The 27,990-nt window shown below is 38.6% G+C and overlaps 1 protein-coding gene and 1 pseudogene across 3 annotated transcripts in view; both read left to right on the forward strand.

Annotated features, from left to right (window-relative positions):
* The window catches only part of RC3H1 (ring finger and CCCH-type domains 1), an 86,505-nt gene that overhangs the window by 11,055 nt on the left and 47,460 nt on the right, over nt 1-27,990 (forward strand). For both annotated transcript variants that reach the window (XM_032291337.1, XM_032291338.1), the window contains exons 2-5: nt 14,097-14,474; nt 23,218-23,338; nt 24,195-24,434; nt 25,216-25,391. In XM_032291337.1, the coding sequence (XP_032147228.1) occupies nt 14,244-14,474; nt 23,218-23,338; nt 24,195-24,434; nt 25,216-25,391 (768 nt within the window). In that variant the 5' untranslated portion in view covers nt 14,097-14,243. The remainder of the gene's footprint in view (nt 1-14,096; nt 14,475-23,217; nt 23,339-24,194; nt 24,435-25,215; nt 25,392-27,990) is intronic.
* LOC116560117 lies at nt 20,748-22,401 on the forward strand (annotated as a pseudogene). Its single transcript, XR_004272795.1, has one exon. The product of XR_004272795.1 is annotated as an RNA polymerase II subunit A C-terminal domain phosphatase SSU72 pseudogene (transcript).

Raw genomic sequence — 27,990 nt, forward strand, 5'->3', positions numbered from 1 at the left:
TTTTTTTTTTTTTTTTTTTTTTTTTTTTAAGATGAAGTCTTGCTCTGACACCAGGCTGGAGTGCAGTGGCACAATCTTGGCTCACTGCAACCTCCGCCTCCCGGTGCAAGTGATTCTTCTGCCTTAGCCTCCCGAGAAGCTGGAACTACAGGCACGTGCCACTGCTCCCGACTAATTTTTGTATTTTTTCAGTAGAGATGGCGTTTCACCATTTTGGTCAGGATGGTCTTGATCTCTTGACCTCATGATCTGCCCACCTCAGCCTCCCAAAGTGCTGGGACTACAGGTGTGAGCTACTGCGCCCAGCCAGAAGATAATTTTTTTAATGGAAGGAAAAAGTGATGAAATTGGAGATAATTACCAGAAATGTACATTGTCTAGTGGTATCACTAAAGAAAGATTACAGAAGGACTCACCAGCTCAAAAATAAGAATAAATTTGGTTGCCGTGTGACCAGCATGTTACCTAACATCTCAGTTACTGTGTTCTCGACTCTAAAATTAATAATGAGACCAAATAGGGTCATTGTGAGGATTAAGCATATGCATGTGATCCACATAAAAGACATCTGGCACATAGAGTGTACTCAAAAATAGTTAAAGATAGAAACAAATATCTCTGTTTGTTTTTGAGACTGAGTCTTGCTCTGTGGCTCAGGCTGTAGTACAGTGGCACAATCTCACAGCAACCTCCGCTTCCCGGTTCAAGCGATTCTCATGCCTCAGCCTCCCAAGTAGCTGGGACTACAGGCGTGTGCCACCACACCCAGCTAATTTTTTTGTGTTTTTGGTAGAGACGGGTTCACCATGTTGGCCAGGCTAGTCTTGAACTCCTAACCTCAAGTAATCTGCCCTCCTCTGCCTCCCAAGGTGCCAGGATTACAGATGCGAACCACCATGCCCTCCCCACTTTTAAGGAGCTAATATTTCGGTACTGATGGGTATACATTGTAACAAAATTAATATAAAACACATGTTGGATGATGAGAAGTACTGTTGAGAAAAATTGATCAGGAAAGAGATGGGAAGCATGCAGTTTAACATGGATTAGATAGCAGAGGGCTAGGGAGGGATTGGGATTGGAGCATCTGTTTGAAATAAGATGATCAGGGAAGGCTTTCCCTGAAAGAATTCATATATTATTGCCTGTAGAGAAATGGGGAGAAGGTTCAGGGTTGGAGTAAGAGTAGGACAAACTATATTCTTTTAAGATAAGAAAACTAAGGTCCTTGTTTTTACCCAAGCATAAATAGATTTATCTGTTTATTGTGCAATCAACAGTAGTTAGACTTATTCCAACCTTTGATTCCCTCTTCCCTATAACACACACACACACTATACAAACCTAAGCATGAATTTAATCCCTGAAAGATTGTAATTACATATTTTGGAGGAAGTGTCTTATATTTGATTGTGATACAGCAGCAGCAAGTCAGTAGGTTCTCTAACAGTTGCAACTACTTGGGAATCAGCAAAACATCTCTCTCTCTCTCTCTTTTTTTTTTTTTTTTGAGAAAAGTCTCACTCTTGCCCAGGCTGGAGTGCAGTGGTGTGATCTTGGCTCAATGCAACGCTGCAACCTCTGCCTCCTGGGTTCAAGAGATTCTCCTGCCTCAGCCTCCCAAGTAGCTGGGATTACAGGTGCCTACCACCATGTCTGGCTCATTTTTGTATTTTTAGTAGAGACAGGGTTTTGCCATACCGACCAGGCTGGTCTTGACCTGACCTCAGGTGATCTGCCAGCCTTGGCCTCCCAAAGCACTGGAATTAGAGACGTGGGCCTCCACACCTGGCCACAACATCCCTTTTTTTCTTCTTTTTCTTTTATCTTTTTGATTTGCTAAACATATTTCTCAGTTGTAAACAACATCCCTTTTTACAATTTATTTCCTGTTTCAATCCACTTTATATAAAGATGAAGTAATAATAAGATATAAAGAAGATACTTTGTAGCTATAGGATTCTGTGTTTGGAGTCCATGTAGCAATTCGTTCATTCTTTTAAACTCTTCAAAATGTGATTTTGCTTGGGATAGTAGTGAAGAAATAATTCTAAAACGGAAAATGAATTAGTTCCTCCTCTTCCTTCTCCTCCCCTCCCCATTTTCTGCTGCTGCTTCTGCTTCCTTCTTTCTTCTTCTTTTCCAAGCATTGGTTTTCAAGTATCTGCAATTAAAAGTCTCTGTGACATTGCTTTCTGGAAATAGTTTGAATTCTAGGAGGCATATTTCAAAACATACAGAAAGTAATGAAATATCCTTAAGCCCTGACCAAGAGATTATGGGGAAAATACATTTTGAAAATATTAATAATATTGCTATTATTATTAAATATACTAGGGTTTTAATGCAAATAAAATTTCTAGGTCAGATTATATAATTAGGCATCTACCTATTGTGAATACATCTACATGTTTTTAGAATCAGTCAGAACATGATGGCAGCCACCAAATGCCACAAGGAAGTCTCAGGCACAGGATTCTTGCGGAAAAGAAATAGAAGCAAGTAATAGGAGCAAGAAGCAAGTACTAAGAAACTATTAGTGTGTGTGCCACATATGCTGTGTGACGCATACACTGTTGTGTTTTCTTGAGTAAAGAGGAGATTTTTGTTGTACGCTTTTGTTATTGACACCATTTTTGTTCCTTCCAGATCAACATGAGAAATCTGCTGTATTCAAAATCTATAAGTCATCACTGCTCCAAAAATAAGTTCATAAAGGGTAGCTTCCTAACTGATAATTTTAACTGGAGTGCTTTGTAACAGTTTAAAATGTAGTAAATACTGGGGGAAATAATCTAATGAAAATAATGTTGTGTGGGCCAGACACAGTGGCTCACACCTGTCATCCTACTGATCTGGGAGGCTGAGGTAGAAGGATCACTTGAGGCCAGGAGTTTGAGACCAGCCTGGGCAATATAGTCCATGTCTACAAAAATTGTAAAAAGTAGCCAAGCAGGGTGGCCAATACTTGTAGTCCCAGCTCCTCAGGAGGCTGAGGTGGAAGGGTCATTTGCACCCAGGAGTTTGAGGCTGCAGTGAGCCATGACCATGCCACTACATTCCAGCCTGGGTGATAAAGCAAGACCCTGACTCAAATAATAACAATAAAAACAACACTGTGTGAAAGAAGCCAAGTACAAAAGAATACATACTGATGATACCGTTATATACAATTCTAAACCAGGCAAAACTAATCTTTTATGTTAGGAGTTAGGATAGTAGTGATATTTTTGGAAGAATAAAGGAGTAATGATTGGGAAGGATGAAGAGGGGGCCTTTCGAGATGTTGATAATGTGTTGTATGTCTTCAGTATGCAGGTATGCTTGCTTTGTGGTAATTCACTGAACTATACACTGTTGATCTGTATATATGTTATATTTCATCTTAAAATGTCAGTGAAGTATCTTAAGATATGTGATTCATTTTGTTTTAGTTCCCTTCTAGTTTCTCAGTAAAATATTTTAATACATATTCAAAACAAAGTTATCCTTGTGGTTCTCTTCAAAAGAAATACAGTAGTTGCTGCTACAACCTTATTTTTTTCTTTTTAATGAACAAGTAGGTTTAAAGAGTTCCAGAGTTCCTATTTAAAACCATCATGCTCAGATTAAATCCAAAATAGGCATCATTTAATATATGTATTTAATTAGGGCTGACTAATAAAATAATTACTAAAAAGTATAATAAGTTATAAGTAGCAAAAATATAGGCTTTGGAGTCAAATAGATGTGGGTTCAAATTATGACTAAATCACTAAGTTAGCTGAGTAACTGAGTTTTCTTTCCTTCCTTCCTCAGTAAAGTAGAGGTAATAATATCTATGTCAGAAGGTTGTTGGAAGGATTAAATGAGGTCGTGATTGGCAGCCAAATGCCCTTCTCTTCCTCCTATGTTTTGGGATAGAGAAAATATTTGGGGAATATATGAAGATAGTTGTAGGTAGAGAAAAATATACCTTGCTGAAGATGACTAACCTTAGCTAATGATGGTAAAGAACGGTCTTTATTTATTTATTTATTTTGAGATGAAGTTTCGCTCTTGTTGCCCAGGCTGCAATGCTGTGGCATGATGTCAGCTCACTACAACCTTTGCCTCCTGGGTTCAAGCGATTCTCCTGCCTCAGCCTCCCAAGTAGCAGGGATTACAGGTGCCCACCACCAAATCTGGCTAACTTACTGTATTTTTAGTAGAGACGGGGTTTTGTCATGTTGGCCAGCCTGGTCTTGAATTCCTGACTGGTGATCCACCCACATTAGCCTCCCAAAGTGCTGGGATTACAGGTATGAGCCACCACCCCCAGTCTTTAGATTGTCACTGGTAAGGACTGACAATATCTAACTTAGAAACACGTGAAATGTTATCAGTATTGAGTTAATAATGCCGCTTTGGCACATTGACATAGAGGACTGTTGCATGGATCACAACTTATGTACATTGAACTGGATTATGATAAATTTTAGATAGGTTTAAATTAAGCACAAATGGTATATATTTTTTTAAGTCAAAAGGGGTTCGTTGCTTGTGTATGCTTTGAAAATGGATCATTTTGTTTTTGTGTTACTGATAATTTATGACGAAGAATTGAGATGCTAAATTTAGGCATGTTGTGTTTGTGAAGGTACATCAGTAGCTTAGTAATTTTTAGAGCTTAAAAAAGATAAATACGCTCTGTTAGAAAGGTTATAATTCAATTGAGAGAACCTTTCAAATTCCTATGTCACTATTACATATTTTCTCAAAAGACTGTGATGAAATTTATATAGCTAAAACTATCTTATGTAATCAGGTATCTATTAATAACAAACCACTCTAAAATTTAGCCGCTTAAACAACAACCATCTTATTTGCTTACAATTCTGTGAGTCAGCAATTTGGACTGAGTTTAGTTTGGTAGTTCTGCTGGTCTCCCCTGAGGCCACTTTTGCAGCTACAATCATCTGACAGCTCACATTGGGACTGGTTTTAGGGATCTGAGTTATTGTAAAACAGCTCTTTGTTTCATGTACTCTTGTCCTCAGGCAAGCTAGCTCAGGCTTCCTGTAAGGTCTCTTGAGACCTAGGCGCTGAAACTCTCCCAGCATTACTTCTGTTGGATGCGACTGTTGAAAGTAAGTCAGGGCCACCCAGATTGAATGACGAATGGGGGAAGTAGACCCCATGTCACTATTTTCTCTGTGGTTTTTAATACTTAGGAAGCTGTCCTATATATGTTAGCAAATCTATCAAGCTGCAGTATTCATGTGTTCTCTAATAGAAAGTCAACTGGCTCCTGCCACCTCTTTGATAACTAATGAGGGCTAATGCCCTCTTTAGTGAAGCACACTTACATGTAATGCATAACCTGAACCTGGAGATTCAAACTACATACATGAAGTTAAAGACTGTCTCTTACTTTCTCAGCCACTCTCTTTCAAACTCAGGTCAGGCAGCTTCTCCATCAATGATTTTGTCCTTTCTTAACTACTAAATCTAGCATTAGGTTGGAAATAGAAGTTTTTCTTTTTGCCTCTGAATGCCGAAAAAGTAGCAACCCGAATTAACCCCTGGAACTTGCCTTCAGCCTTTCTTTAACAAGTTCTATTTTTCAAGCTATTTTTCCCTCTAACTCAGGAGCCCTTCTCTTTATGCCTGTCCCAAGTACTTACCCATTTGTACTAACATGATCACATTAAATTATTTATATCCAGGATGTTGTATATATAGGGTTACAATTCAGTCCATACATTTTGGAAAGAGATATCTTTACAATCAAAACTGGCTCTTTCTTCACAAGATATTAATGCTAGAGAAACCTTGAGCCTCCTCAAGTTTTAGACTATTTCCACTGTAAATTAGTTGATGCTCTGCCGAGAGCTAAAAAATTAAGCGTTATAATAGGCCTTCATTAGTTTTCTTCTTTGTGTTTTTATTTTCTGCTTCATTTTTCAAGATAGTGAAACATTTTCTGTTCTCCAGTATGGCCCTACATCCTGGTTACTGTTTAAATGTTCAGAGAAATGAAAAATTAAGGTCAAGAATAATGAGTTAAAAATCTCATCTCATGAGGCAAGGTGGGAAGAGAACCAAGATTTTCTTCTTACAGACAGTGTGGTTTTGTTTGATAAGACATTTTTGATAGGCCAGCTTATGCTTCAAATATGTAAGACATGGTGTTAATCCCAGCTAAACAGTTTATTGATTTGGGGCAGTTTACTTAATGCCACCAAACCTCGAGTTATTGTCTGCAAAATGGGCATAATAATGCCTCAGAGGAGTGACTGGCTCAGAGTAGATACTGGAGTTTTAATTTCCATTCTTCTCTCTCTAAATCAGGAACATATAAAACGAACCTATAATAGAGCAGATGGTAATAAATATGTGATACATTTAAATGGGATCTTTACAGCAATGTAATTTAGCTATTTAATAGGGCTATTGCTGTGTTCATAGAACAAATTTGAATAGTTTCTGTATTTCTAAAGCATTACTTAAAAAATTTAAACTATTAAAAAGCCTTTAATGACTATTTTAATAGCTTTGTTGAAGTATAATTTACATACCATAATACTCACTTATTTTAAATACGCAAATGATTTTTAGTGAATTTACAGAGTTGTGCAACCATTACTACAATCCAATTTTAAGACATTTCCGTCACTCTCAAGAGCTCCCTTGCAATAATTACTATGAACTTTTATTCATGAGGTGGCACAAATTATAGAGTTTTAAAAAAACAGCTTGGGAGTTTGCTGCGAGTTTGAGTCTTAGTCCTGTCACTAACTAGCTTTGTGACTTGGGTACTTTGGTTTCCTTATCTTTAAAATGGGGATAACGACATTACAGTGTTACTGTGAACATTTAATTAGATACTGTATATAGAGCACTGAAAGTATAATAATGCCCTAGTTTTTGCTTCACAAATACGATTACTGGTGGTAGTTCACAATGTGGGTATTTAAATAAGAGAAACATCTTAAAACACCTAGTACAGTGACTGACACGTGATTGTTGTTCAGAAAACCGAGCTGTTTTACCTCTTCCCAGATGCATCATGTCATCACAATTTTGTCTGTAGTAACTCATTGGCAATGTTTTAATCATAATTAAACTCCAAGGCTGACAACATGTAGTTATTTGTTATTTTGCAGAGGCATACATTTGAATTTAGTAGCTAAGGGAGCGTAAGACTTGGCGTTTGCTATATACAGATTAGTCACTTAGCTGTTGGACCCAGGCAGCAATCTTATTGTTTAGGAGTCATTAAAAATTTTTTTTTTTTCTCTTTCTCTCTCTCTCTTTTTTTTTTTTTTTTTTTTGAGAGATGGGGTCTCAACTCTGTTGCCCAGGCTGGAGTGCAGTGGTGTAGTCACAGCTCACTTTAACTTTAACACAGCCTTTAACTTCTGGGATCAAGTGTACCTCTCGCCTCAGCCTCCTGAGTAGCTGAGACTACAAGTACACGCCACCACACTCTGCTCGTTTTAAAATTTTGCCTGTAGAGACAAGGTCTTGCTTTGTTGGCCAGGTTGATCTTGAACTCCTGGGGTCTCCAGTGATCCCCCCACCTCTGCCTCCCAAAAGTGCTGAGATTGCAGGTGTGAGCCAGAGTACCCAGCTGAAATACTTTTTTTACTTTAATAAGATATTTATTTCTTTGTTAAGCAAAAAAAGCTGAGTAAAGTCAAATGGTAATATTAGTGATAAAAATACAGAGATTTAAGAAAGTGGTGGTTCTTAACCAGAATTTAGACATTGGGATAAATTAATAGTGAAATGTTAAGTGTCACATTCTGTACTGTAGCTTCGGTCAATGGCATGAAGAAGGCATATAACCACATAACACAGTCTTTTCAGTGTTTTCTATGAGCACTCTTCAGTGGTGTAAAAATGTGTATGTATAATTGGGGAGAATATATGGTATTTTTGAACTTAGGTCTTAGGTCAGACCCTTGAACTGATTGCAGTTTAATTATCATATATATTCTGTATTATCAGTTAACAACAGTAAAATCTCTAATTGTTATTTTTGTAGGAGAGGGGAGGCCTTATTTAAACTGATGGCGAAACTGATCATGGCTTTCATAATTGAACAGCAATGTCACTCTTTTGGATCTTTTTGGAAATAAAGAGGGCTCATCGTTTGTCTTCTGTTTCAATTAGGAAGGTTCCAGTAGAAATACTCCTAATGAACTAGATTTGGCCTGCCCCCCAACAGTTTATCTGCAGGCCTTGAATGCATGTGCTTTGACAATTTTAACAGCTTTATTGAAGTATAGTTTACATACCATACTATTCACTTATTTTAAATGCACAAGTGATTTAATAGAATTATTTACAGCTGTTTTTGTCTTGTGGATTTTTTTAGTTTGCTGACATACCTTGTTCTGAGGAAGTTCAAAAAAATCTGGATGTTAGTATATTAATAATTTCTTTCATACGTTTCCTTTTGACTGAAAGAATGCTTATTGACTAAATCATGTCTTCTGTGGTTTAGATACATGTTGCATTTGAAGAGTATATAAACTATCTTTGAGAAGCTTAGAGAATGTTTAGAAAAATGAGTTTAGAGAAAGATTTAAAGAATGAGGAAATGGAAATTCTTCTTAGATCTACTGTCTATAATTAACTGACACTTCGAGTTCCTAAAAAATCTTTGCTTTGTGATTTTGTAAGTCCTGAAATAGGGTCATCTAAGAGTGACCTTCTGTTATTAATCATCAAATTTCCCAGGCAAAGTCAAGTTTTAAGAATATTATTTTCCCCTTGGTCTCTCAAATCTGTCTTTATGGTCAAAATCATGCTTTTTTTTTTTTTTTTTTTTTTTTGTTACGGAACTTTGTTTTTTTCTTGTTGCCCAGGCTGGAGTGCAGTGGCTTGATCTCGTCTCACCACAGCCTCCACTTCCTGGGTTCAAGCAATTCTCCTGCCTCCCCCTCCTGAGTAGCTGAGATTACAGGCATGCGCCACCATGCCCAACTAATTTTGTATTTTTAGTAGGGATAGGGTTTCTCCATGTTGGTCAGGCTGATCTCGAATACTCCCAACCTCAGGTAATCTGCCCACCTCGGCCTCCCAAAGTGCTGAGATTACAGGCGTGACCCATCACACCCGGCCAGTGGTTTTATTTTTAATGAAGAACTGAATTGATTTTTGTATTTTTATTCGATCAAGTTTTTTATAGTTGTGTCTAAGAACTATTTTACTAGAAAATCTAAGAGATTAAGAAATACATACTTTATTTTACAAAGTTAATAGAGATGGAAGTGACCAATAAAATTAATAAAGGAATGCTAGTTCTTTGAAAGAGATAATTTACAGGAGGGCGGGGAGGGATAACGTGGGGAGAAATACCAGATACAGGTGATGAGGGGCTGAGGGCAGCAAACACCTTGCCGTGTATGTACCTATGCAGCAGTCCTGCTTGTACCTATGCAACAATCCTGCATGATCTGCACATGTACCCCAGAACCTAAAGTACCAAAAAAAAAAAAAAAAAAAAAGATAAGTTACAAACTATTCTAAAGTTTTTAAATTTTGAAAAGAACTAATAAGTTTTGATGGTTTGGCTATCCAAATGTGTAAAAGAACATAAATTTAATAAGGACAAATGTTTTGAATCATTTTAGAGTGATTATCACAGGAATCTTTTTTTTTTTTTTTTTTTTTGGGGACAGAATCTCCTTCTGTTATACCCAGGCTGGAGTGCAGTGGTGCAATCTTGGCTTACCGAAACCTCCGCCTCTCAGGTTCAAGCGATTCTCCTGCCTCAGCCTCCTGAATAGGAGAATGGGGCTGCAGGTGTATGCTACCACGCCCGCTAATTTTTTTTTTTTTTTTTTTTTTTTTTTTTGTGACAGAGTTTCGCTGTTGTTACCCAGGCTGGAGTGCAATGGTGCAATCTCGGCTCACTGCAACCTCCACCTCCTGGGTTCAAACAATTCTCCTGCCTCATCCTCCCCAGTAGCTGGGACTACACGCGTGCGCCACCATGCCCAGCTAATTTTTGTATTTTTAGTAGAGACAGGGTTTCACCATGTTGACCAGGATGGTCTCGATATCTTGACCTCGTGATCTACGTGTCTCGGCCTCCCAAAGTGCTGGGATTATAGGCGTGAGCCACCGCACCCGGCCTTTTTTTTTTTTTTTAGTAGAGTTGGGGTTTCACCCTGTTAGTCAGGCTGGTCTCAAACTCCTGACCTCTGTGTGCCTCAGCCTCCCAAAGTCCTGGGATTACTGGTGTGAGCCACCATACCCAGCTCAGTTTTTTTTCAATTGCATCAATTTCTAGTCTTTTAATCTTATTATAAATACTTCGGTAAAGTTACTATCTTTCTGTAATATGGATAATCACTGTAATCAATCTGCTTTCTGTATTGGAGTTTTTACATAACAGGTTTTCTTAAAGTAGGCATCATGCTGGTGTAGCAGCATGTGAGTACTTTAGGGCTCAAGCGTGAGAAAAGACACATAGTTATTACTCTTCCTAGTTGCGCCTTGAAGGAGATCATAGTGAACTGTGTGATTGGTGAGAATAATATCACAGGAGAACATTCAAAACAAAGCGAGTCACTTCCTGTCCCTTCAGTGGCTTTATACTACTCTTTGCATAGTAACCAAATGCCATCATATAAGTTAGAAGATCCTGTGTTCTTCGGTTGTTTTTAATTCTTTAGTCTCATCTCATACCTCTTGCTGTCTATTCTGAGTTTTGTTTGGGTTTAGTTTCACTATTGTCTGGTGTTTTGTTTTGTTTTTTAGTTCCCCATTTGTACTATATTCTATCTAGTCTCAGAATCTATGGTTATGCTGTTTCTTTACCTAGAATCTATACACACATATTAAACATTATTCTTCCCATGACGTTCATTCAGCAGTCATCTTTAAAATCTTACCACAAATATCACTTACCTGTACATCAGCTCTACCCTAATTTTGTCAGGTTGCCTCTGTTATATATGCTTGTATCTCCCTGTACTTTACCTAAATATCACTTACCATAACTTGCAGTCATTGTATGTATGTTTAGTGAAAGAAACAATGCAAGCTCCATGTGGCATTAGAATGTCTTACCATTTTTTTATCCTTAGTACTGAACACATAGTAAAGACCAATAAAACATTTTTTTGTCATCTAACTGAATTTAATTTTTTCCCGGGAATTGAATAGGTTTCTTTTTTCTTTTCTTTTCTTTTTTTTTTTTTGAGATGGAGGTCTTGCTCTGTCACCCAGGCTGGAGTGCAGTGTCGCGTTCGTGGTTCACTGCAGCCTCGACTGGGCTTAGGAGATCCTCCTACCTTAGGCTTAGTCTCCTGGGTCGCTAGGACCACAGGTGCATGCCACCACGCCTGGCTAATTTTTGTAGAGAGAGAGTCTCCCTATGTTACTCAGGCTGGTCTCAAACTCCTGGGTTCAAGCCGTCTTCCCATCTCAGCCCCTCAAAGTGCTGGAGTTGTAGGTACAAGCCATCACACCCAGCCTGAAAAATTTGTATGAGTCTGTTGAGACTGGTATAAATACGGAGGAAACGTATGTTTATATAAATTGTTTCTACTTTTAAAATATTCTTCGGTTCTCAAAAGTTTTTTTTGTTTGTTAGTTTTTTTTTGAGACAGAGTCTTGCTCTGTCGCCCAGGCTGGAGTGCAGTGCTGGATCTAGGCTCACTGCAGCCTCCGCCTCCTGGGTTCCAGCAGTTCTCCTCCCTCAGCTTCCTGAGTAGCTGGGATTGCAGGCATGTGCCACAACACCTAGCTAATTTTTTGTATTTTTGGTAGAGATGAGGTTTCACCATGTTGGCCAGGCTGTTCTCAAAATTCCCGACCTCAAGTGACCTACCCACCTCAGTCTTCCAAAGTACTGGGATTACAGACCTTAGCCACTGTGCCAGGCCATCAAAAGTATTTGTGTCTAGGTCAGTAATTCTTCCCTCCCTCTACCCCCTTCCCCAACAAAGTTTTTGAAAATATGATAAAAGTCATGAATCTTCTTTCCAGAAGAATGCACGTGTGTGTAATGTTTCCAAAGTTAATGGATACCTTGATCTGGGCCAACTGTTACTAATTATAGTTTTAGTATGACAAGGATATTTTCAAAATCTTTCAGAGGTTCAGTGATAGGTTTGCGTGCAAGGTAACCCAGTGGAGGTACAAGAGACGTTAAAACTAGGAGTCAGAAAACTTGGCTTCTTTGAGTGAAACTGTCGGACTTGTCTTGTCTTTGGTCTACTCCGTGTCAAATTGGTATAGTTGAAAGTACTTAAGTTTTCCTGTCAAGAAGACCTGAGGTGGTGGTTGTCTTGTTTGCTACTTACCCTTTTATAAACCTGGACAAGTTCTCTGAATGCTATTTTATTTTTTTTTTGTAAAAATAAGGAATATGATACCAACTTTTTAGTTGTAAAGATTAAATAAAAAGAGGTGTTTGAAAAAACTTAAGACTTGTTACTGGTAGGGACATAAATGAATATTATCTTAAAAAACCAGTGAAACTAAAATTAAACTTTCTCTAAGGTATCTTTTACCAATAATATTTTATAATTTTATTTTAAACAGTTTTTGTTACAGCAGAATCATTTAGGAAATTTGTTACAGCGGCATTGACCTGAAATCACATGGGAGAGCAGGGAAGGATTAAACTGATGTTGGTCTTGCTGTCCATAGCCTACAGTGCTGGACATGTAGTGATTCTCAAACACTTGCTGCAATTTTAAGAACATCTCAACAAAGAAAAAAGGAAAGAAAAAACATCTGGTTATGTCCTGGAGCCTATAGAGCCTGAAAGAAAAAGAAAAGAAGATCCTGTGATGAAAGTCTTCTGGTGTTAGGTGATGCAGTTGGAGAGGTCATATCATTTAGGACTTTGTAAATATGAATAAGAAATCTGAATTTCATTCTAAATATAATAGGAAGCCATGTAAGGATTTTAAGCTGGAGCATGATAAGAAAAGGAAACTCAAGATAGCACCCTGGTGACTCCAGCATTTTTAAGTTTAAGCTTTCAGAAGAATAGCCAGTGAGTTAGGAAGGATGGAGGAGGGGAGTGTGGTTCATTAAAACTTGTAAGGAGGGAGTAGTCATCTGTTTCATATCTTGTTGAGAAGACAAAGATCAGAACAAGGACTTGACCAAGCTTGCCGTAAGAACAGAATGGCTGTGAAGTCAATATAGTTCTAAAACATGCTGTAGCAAAGAAGTATAGGCCACACAAGGAACTTAAAAGAGGCATCTAACAGTATATAAAACTCAGAAGAATATCTGAAACTTAAAAATAAACCCATAGTCTCTTTTTATCTCATTACTCCCACCAAATTTGACGATAAAGTATTTAAGGTACTTTTTATTTTAGGCCATTTACAAAGAAATACTCTTTATTGATGTGGAACATACATAAAAGTGCACGTAAGTGAAGAGCTTGATACATTTTCACAACTAACGAAACCCATGTAAATGATACCCAGATCAAGAAACACAATATTACTAGTTTCCTTAAAAAGAGTTATTTATTTATTTATTTCTTAAGACAGAGTCTCACTCTGTCAGCCAAGCTGGAGTGTAGTGGCATGATCTTGGCTCTCTGCAACCTCTGCCTCCCAGGCTCAAGCGATTCTCATGCCTCACCCTCCTGATTAGCTGGGATTACAGGTGCCTGTCACCACACCCGGCTAATATTTGTATTTTTAGTGGAGATGGGGTTTCACCATGTTTGGCCAGGCTGGTTTCAACTCCTGACCTCAAGGGATCCACCCGCCTTGGCCTCCCAAATTGCTGGGATTACAGACATGAGCCATTGTGCCCAGCCAAGATTAAGTTTTAGATATATTTATTTTTTAAAATGAGAGACTTAAATAAACTTAAGAGACTTGGGTCCTGGATCTAACTTTATTACTAATTTCAAGTGTCCCCTCAGGCAGGGTACTACTTCCCATCTCTAAAATGAGGGAATGGAACTAGATGTTTTATCATGGCTCCAAATCTGTGAAAGTGTAAAAAGATGGATTACAGTGGTACAAATGTGGTATAAAAAGTTGTGGAACAAGACTGGACTCGTGGTTCTTTTTCAGCATTTTAATTGGAAAGAAAGACATGCAATTTTTTCCCTTTTTTTTTTTTTTGTTTTCCAGGTTATATTTCACACTATGTGCTGACTGTATCTACAGAAGATATTTAAAAAAAAAGATAAACTTTTTTTCAAAGATTTTGATTCCAGTGGAATCTTTGCTTTAGATTTGTGTGTGTGTTTGTGTTCGTGAATTGTAACTCCAGAAGCAATGCCTGTACAAGCTCCACAATGGACGGATTTCCTCTCCTGCCCAATTTGCACTCAGACTTTCGACGAAACAATTCGAAAGCCCATCAGTTTGGGTTGTGGCCATACTGTCTGCAAGATGTGCCTAAATAAACTCCACCGCAAGGCTTGCCCATTTGACCAGACCACTATCAATACAGACATTGAGCTCCTCCCTGTGAACTCAGCATTGCTGCAGCTTGTGGGTGCTCAGGTAAGATGGGTGACTTAATACTTTCAAATTTGTGTGTGTGTGTGTGTGTGTGTGTGTGTGTGTGTGTGTGTGTGTGTGTGTTGTGTGTTTTTGTCCTGAGAGAAACCTGTTGAATTAAAATTGGGTAACATTGCCTTCTACTTAAATAGGTATAATTCTGTTTGGTACTGCAAACCCTTTATTTCAGCATGTTGAATTTATTGTGGTAGGTAGCCCAGTGCCTTTTAGTCATAGCACAGTAACATCCATTTAATCTTGTCAGATACTCAATAAACCTAGCTATGCAGATCACTAGAGAAACCTAAGGCCAGGTGTGGTGGCCTCACGCCTGTGATCCCAGTACTTTGGGAGGCCGAGGCGGGTGGATCATTGGAGATCAGGAGTTTGAGATCACCCTGGCCAATGTGGTGAAATCCTGTCTTAACCACAAATACAAAAATGTTAACTGGGCGTGGTGGTGTGCACCTGTGATCCCAGCTATTCGGGAGGCTGAGGCACGAGAATTGCTTGAACCTAGGAGGCAGAGATTGCAGTAAGCCGAGATCACACCACTGCACTCCAACCTGGGTGACAGAGTAAGACCCTGTCTCAAAAAAAAACCTAAGATGTAAGTAATAAGAACCTCTTTTTAACATTGAAAAAAATATTGTTTATAAAACCACTACACTTTACTCAGTAGGGAAGGTGCAGCTGCGTCAGGCAGCTTTACTCAGTAGATGTTAACGGAAATGAAAGACGAAAAGGGTGGCAAAACTATAGCACAACGTTTGGGAACCATTAGAGCATACTTAATGTATTACAGACCTAAAAATGGTTAAGATGGTACATTTTGTGTTATGTATATATTATCAGAATTAAAAATTATTTTTTTCTTTCATCTAAAAGGAAAGAAAAATAAATTAGACTTTAAAATAGATTATCACCAATTTGTCCTAGGAATGTAAGGTTGATTTAACATCTGCAAATCAATTAGTAATTTACTATATCAATAAACATTTCAAAATTGCACACATACGATCATCTCAGTAGACACAAAAAAAGCATTTGGCAAAATTGAATACCTTTTCATGATAAAAGCGCTGAAACAACTAGGAAAGAAACTTCTTCAACCCGATAAAGGACATGGATGAAAAACCCACAACTAACATACTGAATGGTGAAAAACTAGATTCTTTTTCTTAAAGATCAGGAACAAGTCAAGGAACTCCACTCTTAACTATTTCTGTTCATCATCATACAGGACCTTCTAGCCAGGGCAATTAGGCAAGTAAATTAAACCAATGACATTCAGATAAGAAGGAAAAAAGTGAAAACTATCTCATTCACAGATGACTTGGTCTTATATATAGAAAATGTTAGGAAATCTACAAAGGAAAAGCTAATAGGAACAAAAAACTAGTTAGGCAAAGTTACAGGATATAAGATGAGTATATAAATATCAGTTGTCTGAAAAAGCAAAAGTCTTTCAAAGGTATAAAAATGTGTTTACAATGTTTCATAATCTTTCTTTTTTTCTTGCTCTGTCGCACAGGCTGGAGTGGCACAATCTTAGCTCACTGCAACCTCCGCCTCTCCAGTTCAAGTGTTTCTCGTGCCTCAGCTTCCCAAGTAGCTGGGATTACAGGTGTGCACCACCATGCCCAACTCAGTTTTGTCTTTTTAGTAGAGACGGAGTTTCACCATGTTGGCCAGGCTGGTCTCCAGCTCCTGGCCTCAAGTGATCCACCCGCCTGAACCTCCCAGAGGGCTAGGAATACAGGCATGAGCCACCAAATACCCAGCTAGTGTTGTGTACTTTCATCCACAATATGTTACTAATAGTTTTCTTACACATATAAGAAAGACTGTCTGGCACATAGTAGGCCCTTACTAAAGATTTGTTAAATAAATAATATATGTTACATTTCTATACACTAGCAATGGACACTCTGAAAACAGAAATCAATTTCATCTATAAGAGCATCAAAAAAATAAAATACTAAGAATATATTTAACAAAAGAAATGTAAAACTAGGCCAGGTGTAATGGCTCACGCCTGTAATCTCAGCATTTTTGGAGGCCAAGGCTTGCAGATCTCCTGAGGCCAGGAGTTCCAAGACCAGCCTGGCCAACATGGTGAAACCCCATCTCTACCAAAAAATACAAAAATTATCCAGGCATGAGGGTGCACACCTGTAATCCCAGCTACTCAGGTGGCTGAAACAGGAGACTGGATTGAACCTGGGAGGTGGAGGTTGCAGTGAGCTAAGATTATACCACTGCATTCCAACCTGGGTGACAGAGCATGACTGTAAAAAAAGTAAAACTGTATTTTGAAGACTACAAATCATTGTTAAAAGAAACTTAAGACTTGACTAACCATTTATTCATATTAACTCAAAATGGATCAAAGGCTAAATATAAGAACTAAAACTATGAAATTCTTAGAAGAAAATACAGACATAAGTCTTCATGACCATGGAATAGGCAGTGGGTTTTTTTTGTTTGTTTTTTAAGATATGACAAAAAGCACAAGAAACAAAAGAAAAAGATAAGTTGAACTTCATCAAAACTAAAAACTGTGTTTCAAAGATACGTTCATATTGGCCGGGTGCAGTGGCTAATGTCTGTAATCTCAGCACTGTGGGAGGCCAAGCTGAGTGGATCATTTAAGACCAGCCTAGGCAGCATGGCAAAACCCCATCTCTACAGAAAATACAAAAAAGAAAAATTTCCTGAGTGTGGTGGCACAGGCCTGTAGTCCCACCTGTCTGGGAGGCTGAGGTGGAAGTATCACCTGAGCCCAGGAGGTCAGGGCTGCAGCGAGCTGCAGAACTATGTTCTAGTTTGGGCAACAGAATGAGACCCTGTCTCAAAAACAACAGCAATAACAAAAAACAAAGATACGAACAAGAAAGCAAAAAGAACAACCCACAGAATGTATGAAAGCAATTGTAAAATCATATTTCTGATAAAGACATATACAGAATATATAAAGAACTCTTACAACGCATTGATTAAAAAAAAACCCCAATTTTCAAAATGGACAAAGAGCTGAGCAATCACCTCAGCAAACAGATTATACAGATGGCAGATCAGCAAATGAAAAATAGCTCAGCAGTTGTCTTTAAGGAACTGCAAATTAAAGCAAGTGAGATACCACTACACACCAATTAGAATGGCCAAAATCCAAACATTAGCAACACCAAATGCTGGTGAGGATATGGACCAACAAAAACTCTAATTCTGGTCGGGCGTGGTGGCTCACGCCTGTAATCCTAGTACTTTTGGAGGCTGAGGCAGGCAGATCACGAGGTCAGGAGTTCAAGACCAGCCTGACCAATATGGTAAAATCCCATTTCTACTAAAAATACAAAAATTAGCTGGGTGTGGTGGCTTGTACATGTAAACCCAGCTACTCAAGAGGCTGAGGCAGAGAATCGCTTGAACTATGTAGGTGGAGGTTGCAGTGAGCCGAGATCATGCCACTGCACTCCAGCCTCCGTGACAGAACAACTCTGTCTCAAAAAAGAAAAAAGAAAAAAGAAAAAAAACTCTGATTCTTTTGGAAATGAAAAATGGTATAACCACTTTGAAAGACAGTTTGGCAGTTTCTTTATGAACTTAACATAGTAGGTATTAACCCAACTAACTTGAAAATTTATATCTACACAGAAACCCTCATATGACTATTTATAACAACTTTATTCATGATTGCCAAAAAAATGGAAGTAGTTGAGATATCATTTAATAGGTGAATGGATAAACAGTAGTGTATCCATACAATGGAACATTGTATAAAATGAAATAATAAAAAGACATAGCTGTCAAGTCTCAAAAAGACATGCTTACATCTCAATGTATATCATTGCTAAGTGAAAGATACCAGTATGAAAAGGCTACATACTGTATGATTCCAATTATATGATATTATATAAAAGATAAAACCATAGCAACAATAAAAATATCAGTGGTTGCCATGGTATTCAGGAGGAGGGATGGAGGATTGAATTGGTGAAATACAGAGTATTGCTTAGGACAGTAAAACTATTCTTTATGATTCTGTAATTGTGGCTATATGACACTCTGAATTTTTCAAAAACTGTAGAACTTTACAAAGATTATGGGAAACAATCTGAAATATATGAAACAATTTCACTAAAGGGGTGGAGGAGAAAGGTGGATTGTGTAAGATTAAAGATAGAGGAAGATATTATCTGTAAGTAGTGTACTCTAGTCTTTTCCCATGGGGGTAGGAATTAATTCTGATGCAGCTGTATGTATAATACATATTGGAATTGAACAGTTAAGTAAATGAATGGCAAACGATTGGAGCCAGTTTTCTCACTGTTAAAGTTTACAGATAAGCAAGGAAGAAGACATTCGAATGATTCATGTGGCAATGGATTCAAGTTGGAGTCATAATATAAACTCATGTTTAGCTTGATATGGATACAGAAATAGATATGTGTACATCTCGGGTTATTACACTAACATAATTCCTTGCTCTTCCATCTAAGATGGCCTAGAAGGAACAACATCCCAATAGCAATATGCATTCATATCTTGGTTTCTAATACCATTCTCCAATAAAAGAAACCAGAGTTCCTTGGAGAAATGGCCAATTCTGACACTGGGACAGCAAATATACAAAATGAGCCTGGAGTAGCTTGTAGTACTGGAAAGTATGGAGAAGTATTCAGAACATACATAAACACATACACAGAGTAATGGGGGCTGTATCAAAGGCACACAGGAGCCAACTAATGTTTTAGCTCTCAATGGCCAAAGCTAAAACAGTTTGAATGACAAAATAAATGGGATTGGATTATAACCCAGGTATAAGATAAATATACCTGAGTCTACACAATAAAATTAAATGATTGAATAAATAAATGGAAGAAAGAGACAAGTCTCCCATGCAGAATTCCAAAATAATTACATGGATACTCTGCCTTCAAGGATGTAGAATGTGTGTAGGCTACACATAGTGACTCCTTCCAAAAAGTACAGTTTGGAAGGTGGGAGATACGTAACGTTATAGTGGAGAAACCTGGTAAATGCTGACTAAACCAGCTGATCAAGTTTAATGTCAGCAATAATAAGTTGTGTTGGTGCTATGTATCTTTGATATAATGTGATGAAACTGGCGCTTTTCCCCTATGATCGTGCTTCCAAAATCCATAACCCCAGAATACTCATGAGAAAAATGACAGATCCCAGATCCCAGTTTAGGGGCATTCTACAACATATCGGACCAGTGCTCCTCAAAACTGTCAAGGGCATTAAAACAAGGAAAGTCTGAGAAACTGTCCAAGTCAAGAGGAGCTTAAAGAGACTTGGAAGGGCCAGTGCAGTGGCTCATGCCTGTAATGCCAGCACTTTGGGAGGCTGAGGCGGGCAGATCACTTGAGGCCAGGAGTTTGAGACCAGCCTGGCCAATACAGTGAAATCCCATCTTTACTAAAAATAGACAAAATTAGCTGGGCATGGTAGCACATGCTGTAATCCCAGCTACTTTTGCGTGAGACTCTCTTGAACCTGGGAGGTGGAGGTTGTAGTGAGCTAGATTTTGCCACTGTGCTCCAACCTGGGCAACAGAGTGAGACCTTGTCTCAATTTAAAAATAAAAGAGAGAAAGAGAAACATGGAAGGAGAAAAGGAGGCCAAGGTGGGTGGATGACGCCAAGCCCAGGAGTTCGAGACCAGCCTGGGTGATGTAATAGGACCCCCATCTCTACAAAAATTACAAAATTAGCTGGGTGTGGTAATGTGTGCCTATAGTCCCAGTTGCTCAGGAGGCTGAGGTGGGGGATCACTTGAACCTGGGAGGCAGAGGTTGCAGTGAGCCCAGATGTTGTCACGGTACTCCAGCCTGAGTGACAGAGCAAGATTCTGTCTCTGGACACTAGATGTAATATGCTATCCTGGATGGGATCCTGGAACTGAGAAAGAACATTAGGTGAAAACTAAGGATATCTGATTAACATATAGATTTTAGTTGTTAATTATGAATATGTTGATACTGGCTCATTAATTTTAACAAATATACCATACTTGCTGGGCGCGGTGGCTCACGCCTATAATCCCAGTACTTTGGGAAGCCAAGGCGGGCAGATCACCTGAGGGCAGGAGTTCAAGACCAGCCTGACCAACATGAAGCAACCCCATCTCTACTAAAAATACAAAATTAGCCGGGCATGGTAATGCATGCCTGTAATTCCAGCTAGTTGGGAGGCTGAGGCAGGAGAATTGCTTGAGCCTGGGAGGTGGAGTTTGTGGTGAGCCAAAATCATGCCATTTCACTCCAGCCTGAGCAACAAGAGCAAAACTCTGTCTCAAAAAAAAAAAAAGTACCATACCAATATAAGATGTTAATAGGGAAAACTGAATACAGGATAATGAGAATTCTGTGTATTACCTTTGCCAATTTGCTGTAAATCTAAAACTGTTTTACAAAATAAAGTTTATTAGGAAAGATGGACAGAGGATCTGATTAGACATTTCTCCAAAGAAGATACACAGATGGCTAATAAGCATATGAGAGAATGGTCACCATCGTTAGCTATCAGGGAAATACAAATCAAAACCACAATGAAGGGGGAGGAAGGTAGATGGGAAGAGATAATTATCAAAGAATACAAAGCTTCAGTTAGCCTGGAGGAATAACTTTTAGTGATCTATTGCACAGCATAGTGATTATAAATAGTAATACATTGTATGTTTCAAAACTGCTATAACAGTAGATTTTATTTAAAATTTACAAAAAACAATGTGTGAGGTGATGGATTTGTTAACCTGATTTAGTCATCTCACATTGTGAATGTATCAATCAAAACATCACATTGTACCCCATAAATATACGCAATCGTTATTAATTTTGAAAAGCCACAATGAATTACTGCTTTTCAGCCACCAGGATCGCTATATAAAAAAAGATAGGCCATTTTGCTCACGTGGAAGCTCCACGGTAGGGTGGGAGCCCAACCAGGATCTCCGCGGGCTGTGCGGCCGCCATGCTGTCATCCCCATGGGTGGCGGTGGTGTGCTCGAGCAGCCAGAACCAGAGCATGGAGGCGCACAACATCCTCAGCAAACGAGAAGTCAGCGTCCGATCCTTTGGAACAGGAACTCAGGTGAAGCTTCCAGGACCAGCTCCCGGCAAGCCCAGTGTTTATGATTTCAAAACCACATATGGCCAGATGTACAATGATCTCCTTAGGAAAGACAAAGAACTCTATACACAGAATGGCATTTTGCATATGCTGGACAGAAATAAGCGAATCAAGCCCCGCCAGAAAGGTTCCAGAACTACAAAGCCCTGTTTGATCTGATCCTCACTTGAGGTGGTGGAAGATCTGAATTCCAGAGAACAGGAGACCTGCCAGCTAGTGCAAGTGGTCAACGTGGACATCCAGGACAACCACGAGGAGGCCACCCTGGGGGCGTTGCTCATCTGTGAGCTCTGCCGGTATATCCATCCCAAGGAGGACACGGAGAGCAAGACTGAGGAGCTGCTGCAGGAGTTCAAGAAGAGCAGGCATACCTTCCTGCACACCTGCCCCCTCCCGGGCCGAGGGCCGCCTTCTCCAGCTTCCTTTTGTTCATACTTTTTCCTTCCTGCTGTTTGTTTTTGCTTATAGGTGTTCTGCTGGTGACAGTAGCATTACCCAAATAAACTGTGCATATGAAACGGGAGGAGGAGAGGTCTAAATGCCACATTAAAGCCATCAAGTTTTTTCTGTCCCACTTTTACTTATGAGCAGGATATTGATTATAGTTTTTTTCTTTAACCAAAAAGGAAAGACAGTGGTTTGTGTTCACTTCCCCACCATCCCTGTGTCTCCGTGCGCCCTCTCCGTCCCTCCTCCCCACCTGGCCAGACTGTACATAACCCTGCTGTGGTGTGTTAGGAATGACCTGGAATTGTCCAATAGACAGTGCTGTCCAAAAAAGAAAAAAAGATAATAAGTATGTAGAAGAATTTGAATCCTTATACACTCTGGTAGGTATATAAAATGCACTCTGCTTTTGGAAAATAGTCTGGCAGTTTTTCAAAAGTTTAAATATAGATTCCTAGGTATATGCCTAAGAGAAAAACTTTTGTCTACATAAAAGCTTGTACACAGATGTTCGTAGCAGCATTATTCATAATAGTCAAAAAGAAATAACCCATATGTCTGTCAACTGATGATTGTGTAAATAAAGTGTGATATGTTTATACAATGGAATGTTACTCAATGATGAAAATGAAGTACCGATACAACCCGGGAGACCCCTGAAAACATTGTTAAGTGAAAGAAGCAAGTCAGAAAAGACTCTATATTGTATTGATTTTGCTTATGTGAAATGTCCAGAATAGGCAAATCCAAAGAAAATAGATCCATCTTTCTAAGGGTTGGTGGGTGGTTGTAAAGAAATAAGGGGTAGCTGTTAAAAGGGTACTGTTTCTTCTTGGGGTAATGTAAAGGTTCTAAAGTTGATTGTGGTTATGTTTGCACAACTGTGAATATACTGGAAACCATGGCATTGTATATACTTTAAACCAGTCAGTTGTATGGTAGGTGGATTTTATCTTAATTAGGCTGTTAGAGAAACAAAACAAAGGAATGCAAAGATACATGTTAATAGGAAAGATCTTTTGAAAGAATTCTGCAAATTTACGGGGAGTTTTCATTTAGCATTGTGAGTACATAAACTATACTAAATAAAACATATAATTAGTGAACGAGCACTCAAACAGATCTTTTCTTTTGGCCTCCAGGTCCCTGAGCAGCAGCCCATTACTTTGTGTAGTGGGGTGGAAGACACAAAGCATTATGAAGAAGCCAAGAAATGTGTAGAAGAATTAGCATTGTACTTAAAACCGCTCAGCAGTGCTAGAGGTAAGTTTGTTTTTGTTTTTTATTTAAAGAGTAAAATTGCTTTCTTAAATACTCAGTACATAATCTTAATATTAGAAGTCCGGAGGAGTTCACTAAAAACCTAACGAGAGGTAAATTTGATGCAATTATCCATACTAAGTAAATGTCTACTAAAGAAACTTCTGTTACCATAAAATTGTGAGCTATTAAGTGAATGTTAATGAAATTTATGAAACCAAATTTAGTAAACCAAACTCATTTTGTGCTCAATATCATTACACAAACCACATCAAATTAAGTAGTGAATTTTGAGTTTATGTGATGATGGAAACATTATTTGAATGATGGTAAAAGCAGGTATAACTACTTACTTCAGAAGGGCTTTCCATCATTTGACAACTCTGAGTGGTTCGCCTGCTATCCGGTTTTATATGCTTTGCTATAGTGGGTATAATAAATATGGAAGTTGCCATTAACTGCACAGAAGGGGCTTGCTATTTAATTAGGAAAGTAAGATTAACCACTATGGAATAATATACCAGAACTCTTAGGGCCTCAAGATTTAGATTATAAACTAATTATCAATGTTGTCTAGTCTTTTTTTCTTATTTCCTCAACAATTAAAATGAGTAGTGGTATATTTAATGTTGTAATGAGTGTTAAGTGTACATGAAATAACTCATATATACATTTGTATACTTTAAAAATATATACATAAGTAGGCTTTACCTGTGTGGTTTTATTTGTTTTTTATTTTAAATACTCTAGTAGAACCCAGAACTATTCACATACCCACAAGTTAACCCAACAGAGGAATTGCTCCTGGACTTTAAAATTGCATTGTGAACCTAGAAATAACTTCCTTACTCTTTTAAAGGAGTGGGTCTGAACAGCACTACTCAGAGTGTTCTGAGTCGCCCAATGCAGAGGAAGCTTGTGACTCTGGTCCACTGTCAACTAGTAGAAGAAGAAGGCAGGATTCGTGCCATGAGGGCAGCTCGATCTTTAGGTGAACGGACAGTTACAGAGCTCATTCTCCAGCACCAGAATCCTCAGCAGCTCTCCTCCAATCTTTGGGCAGCAGTAAGGGCTAGGGGCTGCCAGTTCCTTGGACCAGGTACATAATTAAGTTTTCGTATTTATTCTGCTGGTAATTCTAAAAGTATGATGTAGGAATTATAAGTGATGTACTAAAACTTTTCTCTCTCTCTTTTTTTTTTTTTTTTTTTTTATGGTTTGTCTCCAGGATAAAAACACAAAACTTTTCTCTAATGCTAAAATTTTTTTTTTTTAATTTTTAAATTTTTTTCATTTTTTCACACCTGTAGCAGAAAGTTCATTCATTTTGATAGAAGTTTTTCTTTTTTTTTTTTTTTTTTTGAGACAGAGTGTCGCTCTGTCGACAGACACCAGGCTGGAGTGCAGTGGCGCATTCTCGGCTCACTGCAACCTCCACTTCCCGCGTTCAAGCAATTCACCTGTCTCAGCCTCCCGAGTAGCTGGGACTACAGGTGTGCGCCACCACACCCAGCTAATTTTTTTGTATTTTTAGTAGAGACGGAGTTTCACTACGTTGGCCAGGATGGTCTCGATCTCTTGACCTCGTGATCCGCTCATCTCGGCCTCCCAAAGGGATTACAGATGTGAGCCACCGCACCCGGCGATAGAAGTTTTTCTTAAATGCATTAATCACTTAGCTGATTTCTTCATAAAATATATAGAATGTAGTACAAAATTGCCCATAAAAATGGTTTGAAAAGTGTGTTGCTGGTTAATTTTATTGTGTTGCCAGTTAATTGAGTGATAGCTGCCGACACGATTGAGTATTCCCTTTCTAATACATGGATTTACCTTATTTATATACTTGATAAATTTTGGTTTTGCCCAACTTTCCCTAGCAATGCAGGAGGAAGCTTTAAAGCTGGTTCTGCTGGCCTTAGAAGACGGTTCTGCTTTGTCAAGAAAAGTATTGGTTCTCTTTGTGGTGCAAAGGTTGGAGCCACGGTTTCCTCAAGCCTCTAAAACTAGCATTGGGCATGTTGTTCAGCTCCTTTATAGAGCCTCCTGTTTCAAGGTATGAACCTACCTTAAAGCTCAGCTTGAAAGGAAAACATAGTTCTTTCCCCAAACTTAAGTAGTAAAACTTTGAGTTTAATGAAGTTGCCTGTGTCTTTTCAGAAAATTTCAACAATTTTTCTTTATTCTTTTAAAGAATGTAGATAGTGTCTTATTATAGTTAAATCCTATTATATTGAATTTTTATATGTTCAGTATTGAACAATATAGATCAAATCAAGGTTTATAGATTTTTGTATTTGAAGAGACTAAGAAACTATGTCACCAAGACTATGCAGAATTGGCCTGAAAGAGAGAGTTATTGAAGCACAGGCTGGAGTGCAGTGGTGTGATCTCAGCTCACTGCAACCTACACCTCCTGGGTTCAAGTGATTCTCCTGTCTCAGCCTCCTGAGTAGCTGAGATTGCAAGCAGGGCCAGCCTGGCTTGCTAATTTTTGTATTTTTAGTAGAGATGGGGTTTTGCCATGTTGGACAGGCTAGTCTTGAACTCCTGACCTCAGATGATCTGCCTGCCTGGGCCTCCCAAAGTGCTGGGATTAAAAGGGTGAGTCACCAAATAGATTTTATTCAGAGATTTTCTCCTAGTGTAATTTCTCATATACAATAATGAAGCTCCGTTTGCCATTTCAGTTTATATGGTAATGCTGGACATAGTCTCTTATCCCAAATTGAATCAGCGCTGCCTCAAATATTGTTACTCATGTACCATTTATTGTGCGTCCAGTATTATTTTTCTGACTTTTTCTTTTTTTTTGAGATGCAGTCTTGCTCTGTCACCCAGGCTGTAGTACAGTGGTGCAGTCTCAGCTTACTGTATCTTCTGCCTCCTGGGTGAAGCAGTTCTCCAGCCTTAGCCTCCTAAGTAGCTGGGATTACAGGCACCTGCCACCACACCCAGCTAATTCTTTTTTTTTTAATTTTTGTAGAGACAGGGTTTTACCATGTTGGCCAGGCTGGTCTTGAAATCCTGACCTCAGATGATCTGCCCACCTCAGCCTCCCAAAGTGCTGGGACTACAGGTGTGAGCCACCAGAGCTAGCCTATTTTCCTGACTTTTAAAAATCAAACTGTCTTGATTCTGGCACAGCTCATAACCAGTACTTGAAAACCGTGTCTTTTAAAAACAATTGTTAATTCATTCATGTTAGCTGTAAGGAAATGCATTCTCAGATCACCACATTCTGTAATCTGACACACATAAACTAAAAAACCGCCACATTAGCTATCCTACTAAATTCTATTATCTCATCCTTTGAGAAGGAGGAAATCGTTCACAAAATTAACCGGAGAGCATACAGATTTCATTTAAACAAAAACAATTTTAAATCTAGCTAAATGGTGACCTTATTCTGTTTCTTTGTGGAGTCAGACTATATACTGAAAATGGGCCTCTATTTTCTGTGGGTGCCTCTGGAGCTCTAAGAACCCCTAGCTAAAATTACTTTAACTGGTCAGATTGTCTCTGAATAACTCACTCCTTGTAGTGGTTAGAGTAACGTGATTTTACAGTGTAGTAAATCATGTTTACAGACTATGTTCTAGAGTGTCTGTCTGCTTCCAGTGTTAATTGTCCATTAACAGCACCAGACAGCTATAATATAGGAAGCTTCGGAAAGAAAAAATGCAACCTTCCCCTGTGAGTTTAAAAGAAAGAAAATATTCAGCCTTCCCCTGTGAAAAGAATACATGATCAAGAAAATCCGGAATACCCATGAAGCGAACCTCTCTGAACTCTAAAGCATTAACAGTAATATGGCCGGGTGCAGTGGCTCACGCCTGTAATCCCAGCACTTTGGGAGGCCGAGGGAGATGTATTGTTTGAGGTCAGGAGTTTGAGACCAACCTGGCCAACATGGTGAAACCCTGTCTCTACTAAAAAAATTTTTTAAATTACCTGGGTGTGGTGGCATGCATCTGTAATCCCAGCCACTGGGGAGGATGAGGCAGGAAAATTGCTTGAACCCAGAAGGCAGAGGTTGCAGTGAGCCGAGATTACACCACTGCACTCCAACCTGGGCAACAGAGCGAGACTCCACCTCAAAAAAAAAAAAAAAAAAAAGCGTTAACAGGAATAAAGAAAATTGGAAATTTGCAAAAATCTGCTTTTTCACTCAGGTCATGATTATTTTCTTTGCAGGAATATGTGTCTATACAGCTGTGTTCTGACTGGGTCCTTTTAGTATCTCCTATATTTCCATTTGAACAGCCCTTTTGAGCTACAGGATAATTTGTTCTTTCTTAGTACAGTAAAGTTCTGAGACTTAGACGTTTCATCTCTTGGAAATCCTTGATTGTTTTTAGTTAAAGAGAGTGGTGAGAGCCAAGTTCAGGGAACCATTATTACATACAGAAAGCATGCTCTGCATTTTAATAAGGTTCAGCATATATTGAGGGGATGCTAAACATGCATTTGGTCTTTTGGCTTGCCTTTTAATAATGGCACAATATATTCAGTTTTTGTGACTGTAGTTCTTGATTTTTATCAATTTGGTTTGCATATGTATGTTTCTAACAAAATGTAAGTTAGACTTTCTTCCTTGTAATGAATAAATGTATTCTAATAGAATACATCCCACAAGACTCACTCTCTCAAAA

Source organism: Sapajus apella, unplaced genomic scaffold (genome assembly GCF_009761245.1).
Source record: "Sapajus apella isolate SASKATOON/1434 unplaced genomic scaffold, GSC_monkey_1.0 scaffold25, whole genome shotgun sequence".
Classification (NCBI taxonomy): Eukaryota; Metazoa; Chordata; class Mammalia; order Primates; family Cebidae; genus Sapajus; species Sapajus apella.